At 48.7% G+C, this 17,075-nt stretch overlaps 9 protein-coding genes across 9 annotated transcripts; 3 read left to right on the top strand and 6 right to left on the bottom strand.

The window, feature by feature from the left end:
• The first annotated feature begins 250 nt into the window (after window positions 1-250).
• BDV27DRAFT_169718 (putative meiosis-specific topoisomerase Spo11) lies at window positions 251-2,350 on the top strand. The gene is made up of 7 exons (XM_032075111.1): window positions 251-552; window positions 616-682; window positions 730-838; window positions 913-999; window positions 1,068-1,148; window positions 1,199-1,270; window positions 1,321-2,350. The coding sequence occupies exons 1-7, from the start codon at window positions 261-263 to the stop codon at window positions 1,798-1,800; spliced, it is 1,188 nt and encodes a 395-aa protein (XP_031930493.1). The 5' UTR covers window positions 251-260; the 3' UTR covers window positions 1,801-2,350.
• BDV27DRAFT_72882 (E2 ubiquitin-conjugating protein UBC7) lies at window positions 1,949-2,850 on the bottom strand. Its single transcript, XM_032077429.1, has 2 exons — window positions 2,437-2,850; window positions 1,949-2,350 (listed from the first exon to the last, which is right to left on the bottom strand). Exons 1-2 carry the CDS (start codon window positions 2,681-2,683, stop codon window positions 2,097-2,099), a joined length of 501 nt encoding a protein of 166 aa, XP_031930492.1. The 5' UTR covers window positions 2,684-2,850; the 3' UTR covers window positions 1,949-2,096.
• A 137-nt stretch (window positions 2,851-2,987) lies between these two features.
• BDV27DRAFT_123858 (scramblase family protein) lies at window positions 2,988-5,241 on the bottom strand. The gene is made up of 3 exons (XM_032065956.1): window positions 4,625-5,241; window positions 4,388-4,559; window positions 2,988-4,334 (listed from the first exon to the last, which is right to left on the bottom strand). The coding sequence occupies exons 1-3, from the start codon at window positions 4,984-4,986 to the stop codon at window positions 3,261-3,263; spliced, it is 1,608 nt and encodes a 535-aa protein (XP_031930491.1). The 5' UTR covers window positions 4,987-5,241; the 3' UTR covers window positions 2,988-3,260.
• A 151-nt stretch (window positions 5,242-5,392) lies between these two features.
• On the bottom strand, window positions 5,393-6,007 carry lcl2. The gene is made up of 2 exons (XM_032065955.1): window positions 5,759-6,007; window positions 5,393-5,686 (listed from the first exon to the last, which is right to left on the bottom strand). Exons 1-2 carry the CDS (start codon window positions 5,931-5,933, stop codon window positions 5,493-5,495), a joined length of 369 nt encoding a protein of 122 aa, XP_031930490.1. The 5' UTR covers window positions 5,934-6,007; the 3' UTR covers window positions 5,393-5,492.
• A 125-nt stretch (window positions 6,008-6,132) lies between these two features.
• Window positions 6,133-7,167, top strand: BDV27DRAFT_72875 (mitochondrial 54S ribosomal protein bL27m). The gene has a single exon (XM_032077428.1). The coding sequence runs from the start codon at window positions 6,187-6,189 to the stop codon at window positions 7,009-7,011; it is 825 nt and encodes a 274-aa protein (XP_031930489.1). The 5' UTR covers window positions 6,133-6,186; the 3' UTR covers window positions 7,012-7,167.
• Window positions 7,168-7,324: 157 nt separating this feature from the next.
• On the bottom strand, window positions 7,325-11,746 carry BDV27DRAFT_154973 (chromatin-binding protein RAD9; the record flags this gene model as incomplete). The annotated part of the gene is made up of 2 exons (XM_032072060.1): window positions 7,325-11,626; window positions 11,687-11,746. The coding sequence occupies 2 exons, from the start codon at window positions 11,744-11,746 to the stop codon at window positions 7,325-7,327; spliced, it is 4,362 nt and encodes a 1,453-aa protein (XP_031930488.1).
• Window positions 11,747-12,050: 304 nt separating this feature from the next.
• Window positions 12,051-14,027, bottom strand: sen2 (tRNA splicing endonuclease subunit SEN2). The gene is made up of 2 exons (XM_032065954.1): window positions 13,848-14,027; window positions 12,051-13,630 (listed from the first exon to the last, which is right to left on the bottom strand). The coding sequence occupies exon 2, from the start codon at window positions 13,586-13,588 to the stop codon at window positions 12,131-12,133; it is 1,458 nt and encodes a 485-aa protein (XP_031930487.1). The 5' UTR covers window positions 13,589-13,630; window positions 13,848-14,027; the 3' UTR covers window positions 12,051-12,130.
• Window positions 14,028-14,194: 167 nt separating this feature from the next.
• BDV27DRAFT_123851 (H/ACA ribonucleoprotein complex subunit NOP10) lies at window positions 14,195-14,924 on the top strand. Its single transcript, XM_032065953.1, has 5 exons — window positions 14,195-14,248; window positions 14,308-14,320; window positions 14,418-14,506; window positions 14,559-14,638; window positions 14,698-14,924. The coding sequence occupies exons 2-5, from the start codon at window positions 14,309-14,311 to the stop codon at window positions 14,718-14,720; spliced, it is 204 nt and encodes a 67-aa protein (XP_031930486.1). The 5' UTR covers window positions 14,195-14,248; window position 14,308; the 3' UTR covers window positions 14,721-14,924.
• Window positions 14,925-16,818, bottom strand: BDV27DRAFT_123849 (rRNA-binding endoribonuclease). The gene is made up of 2 exons (XM_032065952.1): window positions 15,660-16,818; window positions 14,925-15,601 (listed from the first exon to the last, which is right to left on the bottom strand). Exons 1-2 carry the CDS (start codon window positions 16,401-16,403, stop codon window positions 15,086-15,088), a joined length of 1,260 nt encoding a protein of 419 aa, XP_031930485.1. The 5' UTR covers window positions 16,404-16,818; the 3' UTR covers window positions 14,925-15,085.
• Window positions 16,819-17,075: the final 257 nt, after the last annotated feature.

Raw genomic sequence — 17,075 nt, 5'->3', positions numbered from 1 at the left:
ATCTGACGAGTATAAGTACTCCGTACGTATATTATGTATACATCTGTGTGGCTTGATTTATTTCCAAATTTTAGTAGAAGCTCTAGTAATAGCCAACCTGCTCTAACTGCACTTAGTGGTTCTGTTGTGACCAATTGCAACTTGATCATGTTGCTATATTGTGCTTAATTTGGTGTCTTCCATGTACCCTTCTCTGTTTTTTATTTTTCTCTTTTCTACCGAACATCCATTCTCACATATTCCATCATTTCTTGCATCTCATGGAAGACCATTTAGAGTACAGGGGGTTGATCTCTCCTCATCCTACTCGTCATGACAGCTATATGTCGTCTTCCCTCCGCCAAGTCAAGCGATACATCAACGAGACTCTGGCATCTGCCCTTGACGAACTATCCACACCAGATGGTCGACCAGCCATAACACTTAAACGAAGTTCTAGGAACGTGTCACTGTTTATCAATCCCACAAGTAGAGCTCTTGAAAGCAATGGAACAGACACATATATTACCTATTCCTGGCCCGGCGCAAACACGTTCGAAGCATGGAAATTTAGTATATGCATTGTTTCATTGACAACACTACCACGGGTCTATATACTGACGATTATGACAATAGCCGTTGCCTTTCGAGTTCTTGCAGTTGTTGCAGATGCTATTGACACAGGTTTAGTAGTGTCCAAAAGGTCTGCCATTTGCACCAAGCTTCCTGCAATCTCTGATGCCTAAGCAGAGACATATACTACAGCGATCCGGCATGCTTTGGGACACAGAGAATTGTTGACACAATCGTTGACGATCTGGCCCACACCATTGGAGTCGACAGATCCGCATTGAATGTTGTATGTGAGCTTCCTTTACGATGACTATACTTGAATTGATCCTGTCGGTCTAAAGCCTTCGGGCAATGCAACAGGAAGCGGCTGCGAAAGGACTCGTGACAGGCTATTGTAGCCTTCTAACCAAGATTGGGGAGACCATGGATGTTCAATTGCCTGCCAAGGTATACAAATCTGAAGGATAAAAGATACTCCGCTCCCTATGTCAAAAGGTCCCAACTAATCCGGGTAGGACTGTCTGGTACCAAATTTACATGAGAACGGTGAAATTGACATCTCAGATGCAAGCTGGGTCTTGATCATCGAGAAAGAGGTGCTACCATTGCCATAGGATCTCATTACGGACACTCATTCAGTACACAGGCCATCTACCGCAGACTTGCAAGAAGTCAATATCATACTAGAGCGGCCGCAGGAAAAGGGATCCTCATTACTGTAAGCCCTCCTTAACCTGCATAACTGGGTAAGTAATCAACAACGACTAGGGGAAAGGCTACCCGGATCTCTCAACTAGAGCCTTCACACGAAAGATATATGAGAACAGCCGTAGATCAGACAAAGCCCTGCATTTCTATGGTCTAGTTGACAGCGACCCCGACGGCATGGCTATTATGTCAACATACAAGTACGGCTCAATGGCACATACCAACCAGAATGGAAGGTTAAATATTCCTTGTCTCTGGTGGTTAGGCCTCCGAACGTCAGATGTCGTATCTGGAGCACCGAGCAACGACGACGGGGCTTTGATTAGATTGACAGTAAGGGACAGAAAGAAGATCATGAGTATGTTGTCGAACAACCCTGTATGGGCAGCCGAAGGACCCGAGCTGGAATGGCGTGCAGAGCTACAGCAGATGCTCATGTTGAACCTGAAAGCTGAAATCGAGATACTTTATGATCGGGACGAAGGACTGGAAGAATGGATTGATCAAAAGATGGCAGGTTTCTCCCCACCGGATAACTAGGGACGACATTACCCATATATATGTATAATTCAAACAAGCTATTTGCTTTCTATCAGCTCTGTCGAAGAAGACCCACAAGGATAAGGAAAGAGCGAAAACAGGCCCCAATAGAAGCGCCTTAAACAGTAAGAATGTACCATAAACGCCATGGCCCCACCACCAACCAAAGACAGATGCATGCATCCATACCAAGCTATGCCATGCGCCAGCGAGAGGGCTACAAGCACAAGTTCGGTACAATGAAAAGGTACCATGTCTCTCCATCATATTCCAACTCAGCAAATAGGAGAACACACCTACAGTCCCAAACCCTTCCGTACCTCATCACGAACCTTGCGCTCATAGTCGCTCCTCCGTTCTCTCCACATCTTTGCCGCCTCAATATTGGCAGGGCTCTCGTCATTTGGCTCAGCAAGCATACTCATGACCGAGATAAGAATCTTCTCAACGCTCTGGATAGGTGACCACCGCTCCGACGCATGCTCATAGTGGTTCGGATCATCACCGGGAGGATGAAGAATGGAAATACAAACGGTTCCGTTGGGATACACTGTCCGATCGCAAAACATAATTAGCCAAGCTCCAAATCTCCTTTTAACCACACCCGCCATCATAGATAAGAACATGGGAAAGTACCGTTAGGATGCCAAACTCCTCCGCCCACAAACTTCATCGTCGGCGGACTCAACGGATAATCTTTCGGAAACTTCAACTCGGCAGCAAAAACACCACCTTCAAAAGGTGTGCCTTGTGGACCTTCGATCAGGGCTTCCCAATGGAACATGTCATCTTCAGTGACGGGGCCGGCGGTGATGCCATCTGGCGGGTTGGTGGAGAGGTTCTTGTACTCGTGGAAAAGACGTTTTTGCGCGACAGTAGACATGGTTGCTCTCTAATTCTGTTGTAAGGATATAAGTAAACGAAAAGTAGAAGAACACAAGCTCGTGGACCAATGAATTGTTTGTCGTTGGATTATTCGCAGTGAGGCGGTTTTGCGGAGACAACGGAGTGGGGTTAAAGTGCGGTCTTTATAGTGAAGATTATGGACTGAAGATAATCTATAGTTTTTTTGCCCCTTTTCTATTCGGATCAATTGCGGTAGCAATTTGAAGCGATAACAACCCTTCCGGTTCAACCACAGCGCAAGGTGATAGAAAGGGAAAACGAAGTTGCCACTGGACAGAAGGTAAAACGATGGCTGATGCCCCAGGCCGCACATGTTATTGCCGCTGCTTATCACCGAGGGTTCGGCCCGCATTTATGCTTGTATTGATCGGCATTGCTGCATCATCAAAACGAAGAGAGGGGGAAGAAAAGGAAAAAGAGAAAGCCTAAATCCATGTTCATGTCCCAACTATAATACAAATGTATATCTCTATACCACGCAAACAGCGCTTCTCATATTTAACTCCTGTAAACCTGTAATCGCCGCCCCAGAGTAAACGCCTTGCAAAACAGGATTAAAACCAATCATAATCATCACCGTCTCCTCCGTCGGTATCGTCTGCCGCCCATGGATCCTCTTGACTCTGGGCCCAAGGATCTTGTGGTTCATCAGCCCAGACATCACCATAAGGGCCTGTTTGACTGGAGGTAGGTGAGTGCTGGTCTTCTGGGAGCGCTTGTTGATCTAGTGGAGCGGACTGCGACTGATGCTCTCCCGTCATGCCTCGAGACATCGCATCATATCCGGCCATCGCTCCAGCACCGGCAGCACCTGCAGCTGCACCTTCGGCCAATCCTCCAGCTGCACCGGCCCGACCGAGAGTTCCCGCGGCCGCTTCACCCACAGCCCCAGCTTCGCCGGCAGCGGCACCACTAGCCGCAGCCTCTCCGCCAACGCCGGGGATCCAGATAGGCATGAAACCAAATCCACCAGTACCACTATGGCGACTGAAATAGTCGAAGTCAATGCTTACTGCAGTAGCCAACATGACTGCACGCTGGTCGAGCGTCATGCCGGTAACATTATTGTTTTGCGCAGGTACCTGTTCAGGGTTAAAGGCCGCCGAGTCCATTCGTAGAGCATAGACACCAGTGTCTGTAAAGAGTTCGCGAGCGAAACCCGCAAAGTTACGGTTGACGGATCCGATAAGTTGGTCATTGGCCGAGCGAAGGGAAAAGTCCCACGACAGGAATGGCTCATCAACGTAGGCGAATTGATTAAACTCGCCCATAGCTTGACCGCCACTTGCCGTTTGAGTTAATTGCATCTGCTGGGCGTCAGAGAGACCGGACTGCAAAAGCGGTCGGGATACAGTGCCCATATCTGTCGTGCGGCTCGGGGAGTGATGGTAGGTGAACAGGTTGTATTTCCGCCGTAATGGTGCCCACTGCTGTTGGGCCTCTCCGATCACGCGCATGTCGTCCAGCCCTAGTGACGACACCCGGGCATTGGAATCTCCTGTGGCCTGGATAAGCGAGCCCGGCTGAACGTTTTGGAGAGAGGTTGAAGAGGAGTAGGCATTTCTAGCAACATCAAGAGGGTCGTACACGCGGATACGGGAATTAATCCACGAGAATGGTCGATGAAACTAGATAACATCAGCGCAACACTAGAAGCGAAGAGTGTTATTTCAAAGCTCACGCGCAAAACTTCATTCTCGTGCCTGTCAAAGACGTGCGTCACAAAACTCCTATGGGTTCGGAACCACTGTCGAGCCATCATGTTGGTCATTCCTCGCTCCTGCTCCGCCATGTACCCGATATGATGCCCGTTCGCATCCATAATTACATATTTGTTGGCTTGCTCAAACCCACTGCGAAGAAAAGCGCCAAGTTAGCCGGTAGATTTCCGGCGTTTTGCGTAAGCCGGAACACCCACATCATGACATTCATGAGCTCCAGTTGCCGCTGCACAACTAGGCCAGAATTTGCCAATATACCCAATGCAGGGTGGTTTTCCTTTAATACTCCACGAGGATCTTCTGGTATATGGACCGGGGAGAGCAGAGTGTTGTGAGCGGGGTCATAGTTCGGATTTAAGGAACTGGCATCATTTGCAGCTGAACTCGATTGTTCCGGTTCTTTTGAGGATAGAATTTCCCTTCTGATGGGCTCTGGTCTCCGTATTGAATTCCGGGGGCCACGAGAGCTAATTCGCCCTCTGGTGAATGAACTCGACAGCGCTCGGCCGGGGGCTTTAAGCCAACGCACCGGCTGTAGTTGGAGTCTAGCACTCCACATACCTGGCGTAAAGATAGCGACTAGTATAGAGTAAATTGATTTGGAGTAAAGAGAGACTATTTCTGCAGAGCACCGCAAAGGACGATGGGATGTTGTTGAGATAGTGGAACGAAATAGTAGGCGGAGACCATGACGAACTTGTCAATGGACTTAAGCGGAGATAAGGATAGGCAGAATCAACCAGAAAGACTAGTACTTACATTTACATACTTCTACAGGTATGTAATGGGGTACGGAGTACCTACTCCATACTAGGAGCAACGGAATCATTTCCACGGAATTAGAAAAGAACCCGCTTCGGAAGTATAAGTCATGTAACTTGACTAGTCAATCCCGGCGTGCGCATCCTCACTGTAAGCACCAATGAGAGTTTACAAATGCTATACAATCTATATCGTATAAAGACACCAATATCAACTCGCGATTTGCATTAAGACAAATTTGAACCGATATCACAAAAAGTTAATATATATAAAGGGTAGTCCAATCGCATACTAAATTATGGATCACAGGACACCCTTCCGAGCCAACTCGATCTTGCGCGCCGCTTCGCCGGGTTGGAATCCTCCCTTTGAGATGCAGATAGCACTTCCTTCGCCAAGTTCGATCTTATCTTCGTTGTAGGGGTGTGCGCATGGGCAATGATGAGGAAAATGCACGCAAGCAAGAGTACCAGGACATAGATATTTGTCGCATTGAGCTGTAAGCGTGGAACCTGTTAGCCATTATCCAGACAGTATGAAATAGCGCGCAAGGAGTCATAATCAAGTACCTGACTCCCACATCTTTTGATACCGTGAGCTATCACTGGGCTCATTTTGAGCAGCTTGCTGCTGATGTTCTTGACGTCCGCCGCCAAACATGTGCTCGAAGAACTGGAACTGAGCGTGGGCCATGGAGGCCAGGAGGAGCAAAGCTCCAAGGGTCCGGATCCAGGTATGCAGCATTGCGATTAGAGCCCAATATATGAGTATCCGAAGTTATTAGCGGAAGAGATATTATCCCTTTCCCAATAAGCAACATATCACTGTTTAAAGTAACTTGTGAAATTTGTATGCAATAAAAGCCAACTCACACAAACGCACGTGACCTGCCAAGGCCCAGGCTGGCCGCCGAAGAAAAAGTCACCGTAAGGAACCGCGAGCAACTCTGTCCAACATTCAGGAACATTGGGGAGTCGCCCGTCCCTTACAAATCAACATGTTACAACAAAGACTAATGGCGCCCCTCCGGGTGCTAGAGAGAGCAATTGTGCCATCGCTCCGCTCATCACAGCCAATCTCTCGACCACCGCCACCATCAATACTCTCACGAACCAACACCTCCGCATCGACACCATTCTTGAACCGCCTCCTCCCCTTCTCTCAAGTCCGTCATGCCTCCCATGCTACCCAGGGTACGGCGAATCGACATTCCCGTGACCCCGCCGGAAAGCGTCTTGGTGCGAAACGCACCACCGGTGAATACGTCGTTCCAGGCTGTATCATTTTCCGTCAACGTGGAACGAAATGGTTTCCAGGCGAGAATTGCGCACTGGGCAGGGATCATACCATCTATGCCACCGAGGCAGGATATGTGAGATACTACTTGGATCCCGAACGGCACCCCGACCGGAAGTACATCGGCGTCTGCTTTGAGAAGGACGGCAAATTGCCTACGCCTCGGAATGCCCCGACCAGACGGAAACTGAACAGGGTCGCTGTCCCTCGCCTCGATGACGCCCCTACGCCGATTGCTGGACAGTCGGATCTGGTTGCTACTATTGACAATGGTACTATGGTGTCTAGCGTGGAGGCCGTGAACGCCGGGTCAGGCTCCCAGCTGCGTCCGGGTTATATGTACCGTGAGGCGAACTGGCAGATTGGTCGAGCAGCTGAGAAGGCCGGGATAACAGCGAAGCCGTACAACCCCAAGAATCGTTGGCTGGCGTGGAGGAAGAGACAGGCTAGAGCCGAGCGAGCTGCCCAGATGAAGAGTCTCAAGAACAAGAAAAAGGCCTCAAAGAAGGGCAAGGGTGGCCGCTAATGATCATAGCCAACACTTCCGCCCATGTTCCTATGTCTCCGTATATCCCAAATGGTGTCGCACGGTATCGGGTTCAAAGGTGCTTTTGTACTATAGAGAAATGTCTACATCCATTAGTTTGTTATTCAGTGTATTATGTATGGGATTTACTCTTGAGATATGTAAGGCAATTGGGTTCAAATTCATTAAGACCTTATCCAAAACAAGTGCCGGAGACACACTGGGGTATAATTGCTATTATAAATGCTTTGACATCAAGTCCTTAACAAAGCTGCATTTTCTCGTCACATGAACCACCGAAAATTAGAGTGTGTTAATCAATCAACCTCCCCAGGATTAAGCTTTGACAGACGAATTCGTTGCCCACAATCCTGACATTGGTGCTCAGACCAAGGTCACTGCCACTTATTGACTCGGTTAATTCATTCCTTTTTCGCTTTCTTGACCTCTGGGTGGGATAAGCCTTTTGGCTGCCAGGGACAGAGGCTCCAAGGATTATGGCTATGGCAGAGGCTTTTTCATCATTATCCACATATATCCAATCCCATTCACATCCAGTTCCAGCTGCACCCTGGTCAAGGACCGCCCGAGCTGACTTAATATCAGGTACACGTTCGACTTTGGAAGCACCTAACGCATATGTTAAAAAGAGATACGCTTTTCTTCGCTCTTCATCAGCTTTCCCGCGGCCCATCACGACTAGCACTGACTGCCCATGCAATAGATTGGGCCGGGCAGCAATGGTTTCAGGCAGGCGTGCTTGCATAGCAGGATAAGGATGCAATAATCTTGACTTCGTCGCTCCGTGGAGATACGAGGACTCCCCAGCAGGAAGCAAATACATCTCCCAATCCATAACCTGGCGTTGAGCTACGCAGTCCTCTATCCAGCGGTCCGAGAGACAAGGAAGGTTGAGAGCTAGTGCCTGCATGTACTTTGGCCGGCGAGAATGCTTGTCAGCTATCAAGCAGGCAAAGCCCACATCTTCGGCGCCGCCAGTGAGACGGAACTGGTTGTTGTTGTTGTTGTTGTTGTTGTTGTTGTTGTTGTTCGTGGCAGGGTTTGGTGATTTCGACGGCGTAACAACTGGACGGCTTGATGGTAGATCAAACAGCTCGTTGAAGCCATCATGAAGAATGCGTCCATCATTATCCAATATCATCCGCGTAATCCGAGTCTTTGCTTCATCATTCTCCCCATAAGACACAGCAAATACCATTCCAGCAAATATACCGTTTGAATAACGGATACTGCGGGATAATCGAGTGCTGGGTGAAGCTGGTGTGGTGTGTCGATCGGACGGTGTTTGGAGCCTACTCTCTGACTGTGTATGTACAGAGCTGTAGCTATAGGTCCGACCTTTGAGTTGGTTCCAGAGGATGGTATCCAGGTATATGCGGGATATTGGGACTTTGACGCTATTCTCAGGAACTGCAAGCCCTTCACGTGTAAGGCTCTTGCGCTGCTTTTGTCCTAAAACGACAGTTGAATGGCCGTATACATCTGTCATACGGATAATGCCATTGGATGCATCGTTTTCAAGATCTTTCATGGTCAATTTATCCTCGAAATCTCGGATAATGTGAGTCACCTTTGGCACATTGGGCATATCGACCTTCACAGCGTCTCCAACCCGTAGCTCGAGCCGTTTCACAGCTCCAATGGGGACTTCAACGGGAGCACTATCTTCGAATTTGACTAAATAACGAGACTGTGAAGTCCCCAATGGTCTACCAAAACAGGTTGCAGGGTAAAATGCGCGTTTTGTTCCACTCCAGGCCGCAAGAACCTGATTTGGTGCAATTTCGACATTGCTATCAGTGACAGAGTCCTCTCTAGCGGTGCTGTTCTCGATGAGGTCCTCTGATGGCTCGTCTCGAGAAACTTCAACATTTTGTTCCGTGGGGAATGATGTGGCTTCTAAACAGTTCTGATCAGCGACAAGCTGTGCATGAGTACTCTCCTCAGACTTATGAGCCTCCTTGGCCTTCTGCTCGAGAATACGAGGAAGACCGAACAGCCGCGCGCGCTCCTTCCGTGAAACATGATAGTGGGGAGAATCATCAACGTCCCATACTGTTTCCGCTCGCCTGGAAGGTCGTGATCGTTTCTCAAACGTTCCCTTAGGATTAGTCAATGATTGTTCCGGCTTGGGGTCCCGGGCCGGGATCGTTTCATTTTCCTTTGGGGGAGCAAAGTAAGTGGCGGTACGGGGTGTAATAGGAAGCACTGGGTCAGAGGCGAAGACATTTTGCCCATCATTTCCACGACGTCTCTTTCTTGGTGGAACTGGAGACAGTGCGACAGCAGATCTGAATTCTCGATCGTCGGCGGATAAGATGTTAATATCAACATCGAAGTTTCCGGTCCCGATTTGAGGCGAAGCATCAGCTGCAATCTCTGTCAATGCTCTACGCTGTCTTCCACTTGGACTAGATAGGATTTTGGAACTGTAGAAGCTCTTCACTGGCGACGAGCTATTCGAATTGACTGGTTGGGAATGATGTCCTCGTTCAAGTGTGGACGAGTAAAGAGGAGGGAGGTCGTCATCTTCTTGATCCATTGCTTCATTGTTCACGTCATTTGCCCAGCTTTGATTAAATAATCGATTAGGGCTCGTTTCTGGGATAGCTGTCGCTGGCACCACATCACCAAAGCTCTTCGGACGCTGAACAGGTGTTTCAGCCACGCGAGAGGGCATCGAAGATGACTTCTCCTTGATATCGGATGCCGGTACTTTGTCGCCTAATTCTATAGATTTATGCACAGTTGAATTGCTAGATAGCATTACGCTAGTTTCCTGGGCAATGGACTTCCTCGGTGGATGTTCGTGAGAGCCATGTGAGCTAGTCGAGCTCGATCTGCATCGAGCTACTAGACGGTCGTCATCCAGTTGAAACGAGACTCGACTTCTTTGGGATGCTGAGGGAGGAGTTGACTGTATACGGAGTTGTTTCGCAGGAGACACAAGCTTCTCTGGAGAATGCTTTGTGCAAATGTGTGAGCCGAAAGCCTGGGTCTGGTTCTCATTCCACATTTCAGCATTATTTTTTCCGTGAGTTTCCTCATCCTGGGGACCCGGCGACCGTTGAGAGTCCTTCACAATGTATACTTGGGATGAGCTGTTGGTACCATCTGGTTGTTCATCACCAGCACCATGAGGAGGCAAGTGGAACTCTGCAGCATCCTGTAGTGACCTTCTGCGGCTAGGAGATGGGGCTCCATCAAGAGCAAGTGCTTGAGAGAGACGATCATGGGCACTGGTCGCGGCAGCCAGCGGGGTTGTAGAGGGATCATTATGATTTTCCTTATCCTCTTCAGTTGAAGGATTTGGGTCTTGAGGCCGACACATCCGTTGACAAAACTCATCCTCCTGTTCCGTTTCTTCTTCACTGGTTGCGCCTGCTGCAGCGTTTCCTTGGTGCTCGATTCTGGGCGTAGTAGATTTTATTGCATCTGCCCGATCTCGAGAGTCTGGCTGTCTGCTAGGTGACTTGCTCATTGTATCTGCTTTCTTGTGACTTGCTGGTCTTGGGGGAGCCGAAAGACCGGCTAATTGTTCCCTAGTTACCTCATCGATGTTTCTCTGTCGCCTTATGCGCTCCACGAAGCTGGGTTCTTTATCAAACTCGCCGTCGCTTTGATCTTCCGAGTATATATGGTCTGCAGAGCGCGTCATCCTCTCTCGTAGGATTATATCCCTCTGCGCCTGCGATTCTTGCATGGTGATATAATTGAGATGTGGCTCTGAGGAATCCCGGGGAAAGGTTGCCGCAACGTTATTTAACGGCGAGGACAGAGCTGTAGCAAGCGAGCGATTTTGAATGGGAAGATTAGGTGAAGGCCGGTCAGACATTGGATCCGATTGTTGGCCATGAACAAGGGGAGAGGAAGGGGCCTGGGTTGCTTTGAATACTTGGCTTAAGGCCATGACACCGCCGCTTGATTCAAGCTCCATCGCGAGAGGGTTCCTCGACGCTGTGGGTGTCACTGTTGCAAGACCATCGATACGCCCTGTTTTCACTGCTGTCGCCGGAGTCTTCGATACAAAGCGCTGGGACTCGGGAAAGAGATTTGGCTGATAGTGCACCGGAGATGACTCCCCGAGCTTGAAACTGCTCTGATCCTCGTTATCATCGCCATTGGTTGCATCGGTGTTTGGCCCGTCAAATCCAGCCAGCAAATCCACATGGCCAATATCACCTTCATGCAGCGTCCTCAAAGTTGCATTATCGGCAAGGTTATTGTCCAAGCCATTATCGGCAGCTTCTTGGTTCTGTCTTATAAGGTCGTCATAAACCGACTGCGAGATAACTTGGGTGTCCGAAGGCACTGTATCTGCAGAGCTCATCTTCTTAGAAGGGTGCAACCCAGCGGCAGGGTCTTGTCTTCTTTGTTCAAAGGACAATCGAGGGGCGTTTGTCAAGCTTTTAGCATGTTGTTCCTGAAAGGGCGACTCGGGACGACTCGACGGGGATTTCCGGGAGACCTCGTGGCCAGTAGATGACTGACGACCATTAGAGATTTGAGAGTAGTGCTCTTCGACGATGTTGTTCTGGGGGATAATCCTAAGAAGCTCGGGCCCGGGTATTAGCGACTGGGATTGTGCAGGTTCCTAGCAGGTGATTGGTGTTAGAGCAATCGAGATCACAGCGCCACCAGTGTGACCACTCACTCGCCCCAACGCGACGCGTTGCAACTGTGGGATATTGATACTATCATCCTGGGTCTCCATGATTCCTTCAACCAGTAGATTATTAGACACGGTGTTAGCGGTAATCTATCCTCTGAAGCCTTTAAATGCGCCCATCGCCGTCACATGCCTGGGCAATTCGAATGACAGGATGTTCTCGACCTCCGGAACCAAAAGAGCGCGAAACGCGTCGCTCACGTGACTAATAATTAATATTGCCGTTATAGGACTAGGTCGACTTGGAGTCACTCAATAAATTTTTATTGGTGTTTTACTTTGATGTACATGGCGGAAATCAGTGTAAATTGATTTACATAGGATTACATGGCCAATGGTGAGTTCCTCCGGCTACCGCTCGGCCGAGGAGATCGGTCATTCTCAGATGGATAAGTTGTATAATACATGCAAACAAAGGAGGACACCACGCTAGTCCCGAGTCCGGTTTGGGACCCATCGCCTGATCAACATCTCTCGTACTGTATAACGAGCAAGAAGAGCACCGATATCCTCTGAGGAGACATTGGTTTCTCCGAACATGGGTGGTGGGACTTCCACATAGCAGACTACCAAGCTCTTCTTCACCTGAGCTTGCACTCGGTTAACGCAATGGAGCCACCACCAGCTGCGCGCCTGTCTCCTGGTACAATGAGCCTTCCTTTCCTCGGTCTCGGACCAGTAAGGGTGCTCAAATGATGGTATGACCACAACTGCAAACTCTGCATGCGAGAAGACAGGCCCACGATTATAGAGGAGGTAGTCTACTCCAAATTTCACTCCGGACCGCACAACCCATCCAAGGGATCGAAAGTGGTGATACACAATGTAGGATATCATGAAAGGGTCGTCCGGTTCTAAATTAGCTGAACGATCACGAGGAGGGCAGTGAGAATGCTGACAGAACCGAGACAGTAGAGAAGGGGGGGACAAAACGGCATTTCGTTTGCCATCGACGATCTGTAGAGCGCCAAGGCCGTATACCAGAAAGAAAGCCTCCTCGTTAGATAGTTGAAGGTGTTCTTCATTGTTCAGTGAAGGCTTATCCTCCATTCCATGCTCGTCAACTGCCGAATTGGGCGCACACACGACAGTCGATTCGGAAACAAACTCCTTTGCTTGAACGACCGGAGAGAACCGTACAGTTTTGCTCCCATTGGAGGGAGAGATATCAGGGGCGTCGGGTGTATATGCTCCCTCCATTTGTGCTACCGAACGTTGTGACTCAGACAATTTGGCTTCCCTAGCTTTCCTCAGGGAAAACTTCTCTGTAGCAGGAAGTATGCCACTAGTGACACCATCTGCGGTTAGTGGCAGAGCCGACTGGTCAATCGATGTGTCGCCAGCTTCCCTCGCGGCAGCTTCCGCCATGAGTCTCTGTTCGATAGCTAGTTTCTCCATCCTTGCCCTCTCTAGTTTTAACTCGCGACGCTCGGTTCTTCGCTGACGTGTAACCTCTTCACTGGTAACGCCACCGAGTAATCCTCTCCTCTTCTTCTCCCGTTCCAACCAGCTAGGCTCACTTCGACTCAGACTTCCTTTACCGAAGAAGCCCATCTCCCACAATGCTCGGATGGCTTTTGCATCTGTAACATGGACGGATGATGTCTCGGAATCAAAGTAGGCCGAGTAGACTTCATGGTGCGGGGGAGCAATCAAGTATGTCAGATACGAGAGCAGCACGCTGACGATGGACAGGGGGTTATGTGGTATTAAAGGAGGAAGAGGATGCACACTGAGGGGAAGAGGGAAACGATGAATTTCTCTGTAGTTGGGCCTAGAGAACCGGCCAGGACGACCTTGGGGGGCATTCTTGTTTGTGGACTCGGACTTCACAGCGGCAGCTGCAGCCTCGGAGGCAGGACTGGGCATTGGATTGGATTGAGTCATAACTAAAGTAAAAGAAAAAAAAAAAGTTGTATTGATAGTATACTACATAAGGGAAGAGTCAGCATGGAACTCTTCTTTACGAGACGATGCAAAAGATTTGACGTTGGTTGTTCTCCTCAGATACCGTTGTAGTCAATTAAACCACTTCATCGACAACAGCGAAGAAATCAAGGTGCCATTGCCTAGGTTTAGGTATATTGGTGTCATCACCGGAGATCAACTGCAAGTCTTGCTTCCGACTGAAGTTGCATTTGCTTACCAGAAAAAGCTTTTTTTCTGGATGTGACGGACGCGGTCACGGACAGGTTGTTACCAAGAGCCGTGAAGAACTAAATACAATTGACAAGTAGCAAGAGATATCCAAACATCGTCATATAGCGACGTCACGATGGATGCTCATCATCATCCCAATTCTCTTGTTTTTGCCCTAACGTCAAAACTGGTGGCTTGCAAGAGAGAAAAGAAAAAAATCCGCTTAGACTGTGATTGTGAACCGCTTAATAAAGGCCAGGGTGACTAAGCACATCAAGTGGCCCGTGCGCATCATGTCCAGCAAAAAAAAAATGGGTTCTGGTGATTGCGGGAGGACTTCACAGACAGTGAAATCCTTTCCAGAACTTATACTTCCTCGCCAGTAACCGACCAAACAACTCTATTCAAGTAAGTTAAATTTTACAAAATCCGATTAGTATGAACACCGCTGACCACTGTTTCACTAGGATGCATCTTATGGTACGCTCCCACAAATGCAACGCCCCTACACCACCCTGCAATAGATGATCATTGGAGTTCGAGCACATCTAGCAGAAACTAATACTATCTTTAATAGTACACTCTGGACGCGGAGGGAAAGCGGGTGTATACCCTCAAGAAAGTTACCCCTGAGGGAAAGGTTACCAAGAGCGCTCATCCTGCTCGGTAAGGGTTCATTTGATCGATATCGAGGATACTGTGGTTAACAATGGGAAAGCTTCTCGCCCGATGACAAGTACTCTCGCCACCGTGTGACCTTGAAGAGGAGATTTGGTCTCCTCCTAACCCAGCAGAAGGGTATGAAAATGCTCGCTTCCGAGGGTCAACTTTGATCAACGGCTAACTTCTCTTGTCAGATTTGCAAACCTCTGAGCTGTAGAGTGCGAAATCATGGGATAAACCAGGTTGTTTTATAGGTGCTGTTTGGAAATCATGTTCTTTTGGCGAATGGTGTTACGTGCGGACATCTAAATGAGACGTTTTCGGGGGGCCTCTTTAATGCCTACCACTTGCATGAGGGATTCCAAAAAGTAATGCTCATACTCGGTCATAATAGTCCAGCCTCTCGTATAGAGAAGACAACTTTTATCTATACCCTTATATACGCCCCATGTTCTCTATGAACCGTCACGAATCGGCCATCGTCATAACCCATGCAGCGTAGGAAAAGACAAGTAATCGTAGAACTTTTGTTGTTGCCGAACTCCAATCCAATATCCATGCGAAAAGTGCAGCGGAGAATAATTACCGCTTCCTTGAATTCACATTCTTACCAGCGCCAACTTTGACCCGACCACCATGCTTGCTTCGCTCTCCGGTCAGAATTCCGGGGAGATAGTCCTCATCCATAAGGTCCCGTTCCTTCCGAAGTCTTCGGCTTTCTTCGGCGGTAGCTCTGACATACTCTTTCTGGTCTTCGGCGAGAACAAGTTCGGTTCCCCAGCCACCTTTACCTCCGCCTCCTTTCCACTTTCCACTAGAGTTTCCGTGGGTGGGCTTGGGAATACTGAATACATTTCCTCGGTTATTCCATTGCATGTTTTTCTTCAGATGCATCTTGAACTGCCCATTGGCATCGGTGGTGCAAGAGACACGAGTAAGGGTGTCTTTTCCGCACCGTGGGCAGAATTGTTTGTTCATGTCCTTGGTCGTGAAGAAACAAGCGTGACAACGTTTAATGAAGGACTTAAGATGGCGAATTCTCTGTAAGGTTGTCGTCGAAAGCAGGTTCAGGTTCATCTGGAGTAACACGTTTTGACACTAAATCATAGTCAGTCACGACTTATAGGTGGCATACATGGAAATGGGATGCTCTTACGGCAAAATCAGTCGTCATCGTCGCGACTTGCATGACCTTGGGCTCCGGTGTTGCCGACGCAGAGATACCCTCATCGCGAGCTTGTTTCTTCTTCAGATTTGAAGGAGTGATCCATTCTCCGCCATCCGAGTCAGCGGCTTCGTCGTCCTCTTCCTGGGACTCTTCAGGGGTGGATTGTTCGGCTGGCTTGGTTTCTTCAGCAGCAGCGGCTTCATCCTGTGACTTCTCATCCCGTTTCTCTAGAGCCGTGTTCTTCAGACCTTCCGCAACCGCATCAACCTCGGGACTTTCGGTCTTCTCCTCTATCTGGCTAGACTCATCTGCCATCTCGGGGTTTTTTGCCTCCTCCTTAACGGGTGGCTTGCCATTCACCTGTTTCTGTCCGGGGACGCTGCGCAGTCGCCAATCGCCACCGTTCCTTTCACACTCTACTTCATATGCAAGCGCCAAAACCTCAATATCAGTTCTACTCAGAACGGCCCTATCGCCAGTCTTCTTGGCGAATTCGCTCAATACACTAACACTCTTTGGGGTCGGAGTCCGCTGTTTTAAGAATGGCAGGTACATAGTCTCAACTCTGAGTCGGGCATCGGGATCACGAATTTCACTGACCACCGATGGAGTGATAAGAAGTTCCTCGCATTGTGCGAGAAGGGTGGATAACGGCGGGGTATTCTTCAGGATAGGGCCAGCATCGAGGACGATGGTATGGACGGGCTTGGGCGGCGATGTCGTGTCCGCCATTTTTGGTGATCCGATATACTAGTCTTCCAGCGACAGAGAGAATAGCACGTGCGAATGAGATCTATAGGACGTTGTGGTCAGTTGGTTCTCAAACGTTGCCGCCAAAGTGGGTTGAATTGATTTAATTTCGCTGGAATTTTAGCTGGTCTGTGCACTATCCTTATCTTAGCGCGTGGGTTTATCAGCAGCCAACATCATTGGATCCACCAGATACGGTACAGTATGTACCTAACAGCAGTAGTACTAAGTAGTACCAGTAGGTATGTACCAGTACTCCTTAGTAGTAGGTAACAGTACGGAGTATGTACATACATACTAGTATAAAACATTTGTCAGGTGGGTTCTGATGTATAGTACCTGGTACGGAGTACAGGTCGATGGATTACGAAGTACATGCATATCCGCTGTCCCCAGGAAAAAGACCAAAGGAAAGTTTTCAAGGAATATAGTTTAAAGATGAAAATTTAACTCGTACAATTCTCTGCAGAAAAAAAAACCCCTTCGGAAATAATGCATCATGCAAGTTTGAGACATGGATCATTCGTCGCTATGCCACCATAGTTGACATGTCACGGGGGGCGGTCACGACTCACGATGTACGCAACAAAGAAGCCCATTGCATGAAAGTAACAACAGGATACTATTGCTACTCGACCCAGTACAAATTCTGAT

Source organism: Aspergillus caelatus (assembly GCF_009193585.1).
Source record: "Aspergillus caelatus strain CBS 763.97 unplaced genomic scaffold BDV27scaffold_36, whole genome shotgun sequence".
NCBI lineage: Eukaryota > Fungi > Ascomycota > Eurotiomycetes > Eurotiales > Aspergillaceae > Aspergillus > Aspergillus caelatus.
The sequence above is the reverse complement of the archived record's forward strand: the minus strand, read 5'-3'. Positions and strand labels throughout refer to the sequence as shown.

Coding starts and splice junctions, on each gene's coding strand:
- BDV27DRAFT_72875 (XM_032077428.1), top strand. CDS start 6,187: ATGTTACAACAAAGACTAATGGCGCCCCTCCGGGTGCTAGAGAGAGCA.
- BDV27DRAFT_72882 (XM_032077429.1), bottom strand. CDS start 2,683: ATGTCTACTGTCGCGCAAAAACGTCTTTTCCACGAGTACAAGAACCTC. Junction 2,351..2,436: donor AGGAGTTTGGCATCCTAACG/GTACTTTCCCAT, acceptor GCGATCGGACAG/TGTATCCCAACGGAACCGTT.
- BDV27DRAFT_123858 (XM_032065956.1), bottom strand. CDS start 4,986: ATGTGGAGTGCTAGACTCCAACTACAGCCGGTGCGTTGGCTTAAAGCC. Junction 4,560..4,624: donor GAGCTCATGAATGTCATGAT/GTGGGTGTTCCG, acceptor TTTTCTTCGCAG/TGGGTTTGAGCAAGCCAACA. Junction 4,335..4,387: donor ACGAGAATGAAGTTTTGCGC/GTGAGCTTTGAA, acceptor GATGTTATCTAG/TTTCATCGACCATTCTCGTG.
- BDV27DRAFT_123849 (XM_032065952.1), bottom strand. CDS start 16,403: ATGGCGGACACGACATCGCCGCCCAAGCCCGTCCATACCATCGTCCTC. Junction 15,602..15,659: donor CGATGACGACTGATTTTGCC/GTAAGAGCATCC, acceptor ACTATGATTTAG/TGTCAAAACGTGTTACTCCA.
- BDV27DRAFT_123851 (XM_032065953.1), top strand. Junction 14,507..14,558: donor AAGAGCGCTCATCCTGCTCG/GTAAGGGTTCAT, acceptor ACAATGGGAAAG/CTTCTCGCCCGATGACAAGT. Junction 14,639..14,697: donor CCTCCTAACCCAGCAGAAGG/GTATGAAAATGC, acceptor TTCTCTTGTCAG/ATTTGCAAACCTCTGAGCTG.
- BDV27DRAFT_169718 (XM_032075111.1), top strand. CDS start 261: ATGGAAGACCATTTAGAGTACAGGGGGTTGATCTCTCCTCATCCTACT. Junction 1,000..1,067: donor ATGTTCAATTGCCTGCCAAG/GTATACAAATCT, acceptor TAATCCGGGTAG/GACTGTCTGGTACCAAATTT. Junction 1,271..1,320: donor GAAAAGGGATCCTCATTACT/GTAAGCCCTCCT, acceptor AACAACGACTAG/GGGAAAGGCTACCCGGATCT.
- lcl2 (XM_032065955.1), bottom strand. CDS start 5,933: ATGCTGCATACCTGGATCCGGACCCTTGGAGCTTTGCTCCTCCTGGCC. Junction 5,687..5,758: donor TCAAAAGATGTGGGAGTCAG/GTACTTGATTAT, acceptor CCACGCTTACAG/CTCAATGCGACAAATATCTA.
- sen2 (XM_032065954.1), bottom strand. CDS start 13,588: ATGACTCAATCCAATCCAATGCCCAGTCCTGCCTCCGAGGCTGCAGCT.